A 9,462-nucleotide genomic window follows, 5' to 3' on the forward strand; every position below is an offset into this window, starting at 1 on the left:
CCTCCAACATGCCTACGGGTCTCACAAAGGGACAAATAATGCAAAAGTCAAAAGAAGACGCAAGATTCTTCAGTTTTAAAATAGTAGTTGTTAGTTGAAAACAACCATTTACACATGTTTTCGAGATACATTCCATCGAGAACCTTTTGTGTCATTGAGATCACAGTATATTAAACAATGAACAGTACATTTACATTACATGTAGCCTATATTTATTCATTAACCTTTATCCAAAGTCCAAACACACAAAAAAAAGACAAAAACAATATCTTAAATGAGCCAACAGTATTAGCCTACGTTTTAAACTGTGCGTGACCACTTCCACCTGGTTTGTTACTTAGGTAAAGTTGGTTTTATATTCGGACTTCCTCATTTAAGGTTTAATTTGGTAAAAATCCAGACTGTAGAAAGTGGAAAATCATGTTAATCGCTTAATTTTACAACTTTTTAGTTTTTATATTTATTTATTTATTTGAAATCAAAATGAACAAGAACTGTGTTGGTGTGTTGGTTTTAATAAAGACATATTATTTATTTCAAAAGGTTTTGAAAGCATGGGCTGACTGCTCCAAAGCAAGTTGGATCATCTTGTCTGGACCCTACAGAACACTACAGCCCATGTCTTGCTGTTTTATTCACCTCTGTTTTTCTGTTTTTAAGTGCGATAAAGACTTTACAGTGTAACAGTGTTCTCCAGGTGTTGAATAAAAAGAATGGCTAAACTATATTTTTTATGTTTTCCTGTTGTATGGCATCTTCGTTTAACATTAAACTCTCACAATAACACAATTCATGTGCATTGATTGATGTTTACAGTCCTGCAGAAATATCACTGTCCGTGGTACTGAATCCATCAGATTATTGACAAGAACTCAGAAAGCATGACAGCAAACATGATGCTTATTTTGGGTGTGAAGGGTGTGGATTTTGGAATAAACTGCTCCTTCAATGTATATGTAATAAGTGATTATAATCAAGGTATTCATCAATATTTTGCTTTCTAAATATCACATGAGTTGAATGACTTCTCTAGGCTTGTGAGATTTTACTTTGTTATAGAAGTTACCAGTGTGATTACTGAAATGTTCTTTTCATGTATTCTCTAATTTCTGTATTTTATATCTGAATGCAGTAACAGTGCTTGCTCATTTAGCCCGGCTTCCAGAAATGATATATGGAAAGATGTTTTGTTTTGTTAAGAAAGGTCTTCAACATGTGTCAATACATACATCTGTTTTTCTAGGGTACCCTGACGACTATAAGTCACAAGGGTCACTGAAGCAAATAGTTTAAGGGACCATTTCTCAGTTAAAGCCTTACTTTCCAGTTAGACTAATAAAGTGTAGCTTGAGAGAAAGAACATGTTATCTTGATGTTTTGAGAATACTCTACTGTTTATAGTTAGAGAGTGTCCAAATCCAACCTTGAAAAAGCTGTGTGTCAGTGTGTGTGTTAGTCTTTTTGGTTGCAGGTTAAGGAACCACTGGCATTAGGTGAGTCTTGAAGTTGACTTCTGCTGATGAAACTGCAAACTATCTTAAGTAAATCTTTTCTTTAATTTATTATAATTCAGACTCCGGGTCTTCATTCATCATATCTGGTTCTGGGTCTTTGACTGTGCGCCCCTAACAGGTGAACACTTCAAAAACTAGCAAAACGTCTATGGGGTTCTTCAATGGCACACCTTCCATCAAAAAATATTACATTATCTAAATTTATTTGTTACTATAACAGCTGAAAACAGTAACTTCTTTACTTTTTGGATGTATTTATAGAGGAATGATGAACTTTGAAACCATTATAAACAAAGTACAGTTTCACATTATACCTTCAATGTGTCTGTTATGGTTACTGAATCATTTTAAAGTTACAAAGCACACCCTACAAAGAAATACATTACCTCAAATTGCAACCTCATAAAAACAAAGACATTGACTTACCACATGTGAGATTTTGCCAATATCTACCTCACCGTACATACAGTACACAAATATTTTAGAATCAAATTACATTAATTCACCAAAGGGATTTTTTTATCATCCAAAGGTTGTAGCATGTTCCTATTGACCACACTGACTTACTACAGGTGAAATTTTGACAATAACTCCTTTAATGTACGTACAATTATCAAATAAGTTTATGAAAAAATTACTGTAATTCACCGTAAGTATCTTTTCATGTTCCAAAGGGCAGAGTGTTTTCCTAGCGACCAGACTGACTTACTACAGGTGACATTTTGACAATAACTCCCTTGCTGTACATACAATTATCAAATAAGTTTGATGAATTTACTGTAATTCACTGTAAGTATTTTTTTCATGTTCCAAAGGGCAGAGTGCTTTCCTAGCGACCAGACTGACTTACTACAGGTGCAATTTTGACAATAACTCCCTTACTGTACATACAATTATCAAATATGTTAATGAAAAAATTACTGTAATTCACCATAAGTATTTTTTCGTGTTTCAAAGGGCGTAGTGCTTTCCTAGCGACCAGACTGACTTACTACAGGTGAAATTTTGACAATAACTCCCTTACTGTATGTACAATTATCAAATAAGTTTATGACAAAATTACTGTAATTCACAGTAAGTATTTTTTCGTGTTCTAAAGGGTGTAGTGCTTTACTAGCGACCAGACTGACTTACTACAGGTGAAATTTTGACAATAACTCCCTTACTGTACGTACAATAATCAAATATGTTTATGAAACAAATAACTGTAATTACCCTAAAGTATTTTTTGCATGTTCCAAAGGTTGGAGAATGTTCCTAGTCACCTGACTGACTTACTACAGGTGAGATTTTGACAATACCTCCCTTGCTGTATGTACAATAATCAAATATGTTTATGAAACAATTACTGTAATTCACCTGGAGTGTTGTTGTTTTTTTTTGTTTTTGTTTTTTTCATATTCCAAAGGTTGTAGTACTTCCTAGTGATCAGACTGACTTACTACAGGTTAAATATTGCCAATACCTGCTTTACTGTAAGTACAGTAAATTCATATTTTATGAAAAAAATTACTGTAATTCACCTTAAGTGTTTCTTCTTGTTCCAAAGGTTACATTATGTTCCTAGTGATCACTCTACTCAATTAATTTTGATAAATGTATTAGGTAAAAGTAGGTATTAGAACTGCTGTTCCTAGTACAACACATTTCGTTCATTGATTAAAAACTGTAAAGATTTTAGCTTAATCATATTTTCAACGTTATAAATAAGCAACAACCTTATTGTAATGATTCAATTCTGGAATCCACGGCTGCTTCAATGTATAACTAATGAGTGATTATAATCAAGGTATTAATCAATATTTTCCTTCTAAATATCAAATGATTTGAATGACTTCTCTAGGCTAAGGAGATTTTACTTTGTTATAGAAATTACCAGTGTGATTATCGAAAATGTTATTTCATGTATTCTCTAATGTCTGTATTAAATATCTGAGAGGTGCACTGTAAAACCCAACAAGTTAAGCTAACTCATTTCATTTGAGGACACTGATTACCTCAATTCAATTAAGTTTATAAAAAACAATAGTTATGAGTACTCTGAACTAATCGAGTCCACTAAAACAAGGATATTTCTTAATTAACAATTAAACTTTACACTGCATTCAAATTGCAAACTTTAAATTAACTTTTAAGCGCTTTTAGTTACTGCTAGCTTACAATATCACACACAAAGTCAAATCCTATAAGTTAAGCTAACTCATTACATTTGAGGACACCGATTACCTTAATTAATTTAATTTTAAAAACTAAAAGAAGATATACATTGCAGTCAAGAAGTTAAGCGATTAATTAAGTGACTAATTAAGTGATGATTGAGCATTAGTGATGAACACCTGCTGTTAACAAGCAAAATCAATGAAGGAAAGAAAAACGCAAGAACTATCTTCAGACTCACCCCCAATTTCCACCAGATGCGTAACGGCTGCGTAACGGCTCCGCTGCGTGACAGCTCCGTGTTCCGTCGTCCGTCAATACCCACCAGGTCCGGAGTTGTTGCGGAACGGCTGCGGCCATGACTGACAGCTGAAGTCACGAGGACCCACGAGATCTCACTAATTCACGTATGATCGCGCGATATGTAGTTTCTATAAACAGAACGTTATGACGAATGGTATATTATGACGTTTTCAAGGTGTAGTGTAGGGAAATATGATCCGCCATGATCACGGTGTATTTTATTTTGAAAATTAACCGGATCTTTTATTTTGTTTTGGTTTGTTCTGTTTTTTGCTCGACTTCCTGTCCTGCGCACTCTGCCCTGTAGTGCTGCGGAGCTCTCCGGCATCCGGCAAAAATAGAAGCTCTGCGTATCTGCTACGGAGGGCTGCGGATCGCCGGAGTCGGAACGCAGCTGTACCGCATTCAGTGGAAATACACTCATTGACTTTAATGGAAACCTATTGACTCCGCCGCCGTGCCGGAGCCGTAACGCAGCCGTAACGCAGCCGGTGGAAATTGGGGGTCAGTCTTATGAAATCAACTGAAGATAAAAGAAGATATTAAAGCTACACTGTGTGATTTTTACCCCCATCTAGCGCTGAAATTGTATATGACTACCCAGTGAATATTAGTTTCTGTTCCTCTCAATTCCGAGGGCGTTTTAACTCCTACGGTGGCCGTATTATTCCAAGATTAACATGGCTTCCAGTTATCGACTTCGTCCATGACAATAATAAACAATACGTCTAAAATGATTGAGTTATGTTGGCCAGTGAGACAGACACCATACTCAGTGGTATTTATTTATTTGTAGGTATTTTTTACTGATAAATACTGAAATTCTTTTTACTTTTAGTCACGCAAGTTATTTTTCACAGATATCTGGCCAGCTTACTCATGGCTCATACTCTTAGCCTTTAAAATGTTTGAATTGATATCCCCAATGCAATATCAGGGGCTAAAGATATCATTAGAGTTCTTCAATTTATGGCTATGCTCTTGTTAGATGAGATATAATCCCTATCGTTTGGCCCTGCTGTAAAAAATCCAACTCACAAAAAGTTAGACTAATTATTATATTTAAGTTAACTGGACAATTAAATGCAAAAATGTTGGCTTAACTAGTGAAAAGTCGTTGGTTCAACAATTATTGAACCAACATAGTATTAGTTGTAAATTCGATTTGTAAATGCGAGTTAACAAGCATACAAGTTGGGTTGGAAGTTGGAGCATGCGCACTGTAACGACCACGAAGTTGGCGCATGTGCAGTGAAGCGCGCGAACACCGAACAGTGGAAAGACGAAGGAGCCATTTTGACCATCAGCGTGCGAGACCTGCGGATTTACTTGCATACAACGTGTTTCTTCTCAAAGTCATCGTTTTATGTAAGTAATAAGTAGAATATATGCATTATTTTGAAGTTGTTTGTAAAATTAGTATGTATTATTGATCGCAAAACCCTGTACATGCATGGTATGATTTTTTTTTCTACGAGCAAGATTAACTGTTAAACAAGTCTTCTAACTTCAGCATTCAGCATGTAAAATGTTTATAATAGAATCTGAGGTAATCGTTTTGAGTTAAGAAGTTCGAAATCGCCACTTATTTTAAACTAACTTTATTTAGTTTGGGATTTTTTGCAATAACGTGACACCAAAGAAATATTTTAAAGTCGACTCTTTATCTTGAACTTATAGGCTAATGTTATTCACACACGCGTTGCCGTGGGCTAATATAAATTTCCCATTTCAGACAACTCAAAGTCAGTGAAAATCTGCACATTTTTGTCCTTGTGCCCTTTGCCTGGCTAGGCATTCTCACGTGTTTCTACTCATCGGAATCGACAAGACTGCTAAGTTAACGGCTCATTTAAAGTAAGTATCATTTTATGGAGTTGATTTTGATTTGATATTAACAGATATGCACATAAAATCAATGAATTTGCAAATGTATTTTGCTCTCCACAAACATGCATGTCATTGTCAACTTGTGTCTGTAATTAATTTGATCTAATTCAAAGCGTTACCACAAATTGTATTAACAAACATGTCTTTTTTGAAGTGCTTATCAATCAGAAAATGAGCTTGACTTTCTCCCTCCGACGAAAGGAGATTGTGGAAGTAGTGCCAATGGTATCTGAAGTGCTGGAACGATGGCCTGCCCTGTTTCTTCCAAATGAGGTAAAATGAAGATGGTTGAAGTGAAATTATTTGGGTGTAGATGATCTTTAATGCATTTTATTGTTCTGTTGATTGTAAATGTCTGTTGTAAGCCATTTGAAGCCAGTTTAGTGACCCGTTTTATTTCTATCAACAGTTATGTAATGAATTCAAACGCATTACCAGTGTGGACCTCCTCGATACTTTCAGATCAGCAATACACCAGCACACTCCACAACTCCTCAAGTTGTACAGAGCAAGAAAGGGGGCATTTGGAAACGAAATGGAAGATCTTCTCAACAAGCTTGATCAGCAGGTAACTTGTTAAAGTTACCAATAGATAGATGTTTTTAAAAAACGATTTTATAAGAGCCATTTGATATTTTATTTTCAGAAGATATTTTTGAAGAATTATGACAATGTATCTCAAGTGTTCACTAGCTGATTAGATTTTGGTTCTGAACTTACTGCATACAATACTGATTTCCTATTAAAGCCATCTATTTTGATTCATGGGCTCATTAGCAGAGGCTCTGTGACTTAAAAAATACATGCAAACTCATAACAAAATTAAATTAATAACAGTGCATTACAATATTTTTGTTGTTGTTTTGTACCCTTTTTTTTTTTTTTAGACCACAAATATTGTGTCTCATAGAAGGCAAACCGTCCTGGAAGGTCTCCCAGTGTTTCTCAGAGAAGACTCTTCAGCACTTTTTAGAACATGCCAGGTGAGTCATGTTTCATTACTTATACATCATCTTGCCATGGTAATGGGAATTTTTGTATTAAAGGGATGGTTCTGAGTAATTTCAACCTTAGGGTCCTTTGCACCATGACCTTGAGCCAAACTCGACAGTACCCAACAGTGTACACTGTTCTATGTACTGTAAAATTATCTCAATGTTAAAATTGACTGAAGTTCTCCTTTAACAACAAACAGATTGTTTTGATTATTCATTAGTTATTGATTTAAAGTATATTTTTGCAAATACACCATGATTCAGTCAATGATTTTGTATGCAATTTGTTAATCTCTAATATTTTGAATTTTAATGAAACTGAAAATATACCATCTTGGTTATTATAATTGCTTTTTTGTGATGTAGCTTATTCAGGGCAGTACTAAATTGAAAAATAGCCAATTGTATTTTGTGTATTTATGTACTTTATAAAATTATTAACATCTTGCTTATTCTGCAGGTGGGATTGCAAAATTTAGAGCACATCAATTACTTAATAGTTCCTTTTTTTTTTTGTTGTTGTTGTTGGTGTCAACTGTCAAGTGATACTGATTTATTCTTTTTTTATTATTATTATTATTATCATCAGGACAAGACTCCAGAGGACAGACAGACCAGAGGGATGAAGGTGGGAATCCTTATTGTAATTGAAGATGATGCCTGCCCCAGCACACTGCCCAGTGTCATCAAATTTTCTGTTGTGTTGGAGGAGGTAATTGTACTGAAAGATGCTGCAGATTTGCAGTCTGCACTTGCTTACCTCTTCGGCCTTCTGTTTGCCTTGGATTTTGAGTACCCGAAGCAACTAAAATACACTTTCGAGGTTATTGAGAAGGTGTTCATGGAGATGGGCAGCACTCATTGTTCTCCTAGGGTAATGTCCCTAAAAAATAAGCTATTACTGTGATGTTGCATTTATCTTAAGCATTTAAGATGCAAGTACATAGTTTTTTTTTAAATGTGCTTGCATTTTGTTTGAAATTTTTTTTTTAACTGTAAACTTGATTGTGATAAACATTGTGCCACTCTTTCAGCACTTTAAGGCCAAACGTTAACCTGCACTTGCATATACTTGTTCGGCTTTCTGTTTGCCGTTGATTTTGAGTACCCAGAGAAACTGAAATACTCTTTTGAGGTTATTGAAGGTGTTCAATGAGATGAGCTCTCATTGTTCTGCTAGTACCTCAAAACTAAGATTTTACTGTGACTTGTTTTTAAACTGTAAACTTGAGGTTGTGAAAAACATTGTGCCACTGTTTCAGCAATTTAAGCCCAAACGTTGAAGGAACACACCAACTTTTTAGGCCATTAGCTTATTCACAGTATACCCCAGAGTTAAATAAGTCCATACATACCCTTCTCATCTCTGTGTGTGCTGTAACTCTGTCTGACGATCCCACTGCCAGCCTAGCTTAGCACAAAGACTGGAGGCAAATGGCTCCAGCTAGCATACTGCTCCCAATATGTGACAAATAAAAAACAGACCTTGTTATTTATACTAGCTGTAACTATACAAATCTTAACATGTAAATAGGAAAATGTTGGTGTTATTTTGTCACTTATTTGGGATTGGTATGCTAGTTTGAATCATTTACCTCCAGTCTGTGTGCGAAGCTAGGCTAGTGGTGGGTGTGTCAGACAGAGTTACGGCATGCACAGAGATGAAAAGGGTGTGTATGGACTTATCTAACTATGGGGAAACAGTAAATAAGCTAAAGTCCCAAAAAGTCAGCGTGCTGCTTTAACTTGCACTTACATTGCTCATTTGTGTTTCATATTAACAATTTTAAATGTTACCCATAGAACGTGTCAATGTGATAACACTTTGAATGTTAAAGAAAAAGTGTTTTTTCTGCATTTTGTTTTATTACTTTAAGAATAAGTATAGCTGTTGAACATTGTTTTTTGCTGTTATGAAATAAAACTTCCAACAAAATTTCAAGAATGTAGTAGTTTTATTTTTTTAAACCTGTAATGTTTAAAAACACATTTTTAGTCCACTTAACATACTTTATTAAGTTAAGTTAACATAACATTAAAAGTTGAAATTTTAGAATTTTCGAAGTTTTTTTAACTACAAAAACTCAATCAGCTGAACAAAAGATCTTAAGTTGGGAGAAATGTGACTTTACTTAGTGAATTGAGTTAAGTGAACTACTTGATTTAAAAGTTGAGTAAACTCAAAAAAGCCATGCAGCAAGTTGCCTCGAAATTTTAAGTTAAGTCAACTTTTTTTTTTTTACAGTGCGTGATTCTTCAGGACAAGACCTTGATGCCATCCACACTCAGTAGATGAAGAAGATGAGTTTCACAATAGCTGCCACTATCACAAATCAAGAGACCGAACACAACAGGCTTTCATCCATATGAACACACCCATATGTAGGCATGGGTACTGAAACCCAGTATTAAATGGGTCCTCCTGGGGCCAAATTATGGAAGACCGCAGTCACCGCAGTATCAATAAGCTTGGACGTTATCAGTTCTGCTGACGGTACTGAAGAAATTACACGCACTATTTATTAAATACATAGTCTTGCAAATTGTATCTCACGCCATCCTTAAAAATATTCTTGTTTGCCGTAACCCGACCGACCCTGTCA

At 35.1% G+C, this 9,462-nt stretch overlaps 1 protein-coding gene across 1 annotated transcript; it reads left to right on the plus strand.

Moving 5' to 3' along the window:
• Positions 1–5,232: 5,232 nt before the first annotated feature.
• Positions 5,233–8,799, plus strand: LOC307165538 (uncharacterized protein). Its single transcript, XM_079883247.1, has 6 exons — positions 5,233–5,342; positions 5,710–5,831; positions 6,019–6,137; positions 6,274–6,432; positions 6,752–6,847; positions 7,449–8,799. Coding segments are annotated over exons 2-6 (693 nt in total). The 5' UTR covers positions 5,233–5,342; positions 5,710–5,830; the 3' UTR covers positions 7,767–8,799.
• Positions 8,800–9,462: the final 663 nt, after the last annotated feature.

The sequence above is a fragment of the Squalius cephalus genome, assembly GCF_949319135.1.
Source record: "Squalius cephalus genome assembly, chromosome: 10".
Lineage (NCBI taxonomy): Eukaryota > Metazoa > Chordata > Actinopteri > Cypriniformes > Leuciscidae > Squalius > Squalius cephalus.

What these genes read in the sequence shown, in the direction of transcription:
- LOC307165538 (XM_079883247.1), top strand. An exon ending in CCCTGTTTCTTCCAAATGAG is followed by an intron (nt 6,138 to 6,273) that starts GTAAAATGAAGA and finishes TTCTATCAACAG; the next exon opens with TTATGTAATGAATTCAAACG. An exon ending in TCAACAAGCTTGATCAGCAG is followed by an intron (nt 6,433 to 6,751) that starts GTAACTTGTTAA and finishes TTTTTTTTTTAG; the next exon opens with ACCACAAATATTGTGTCTCA.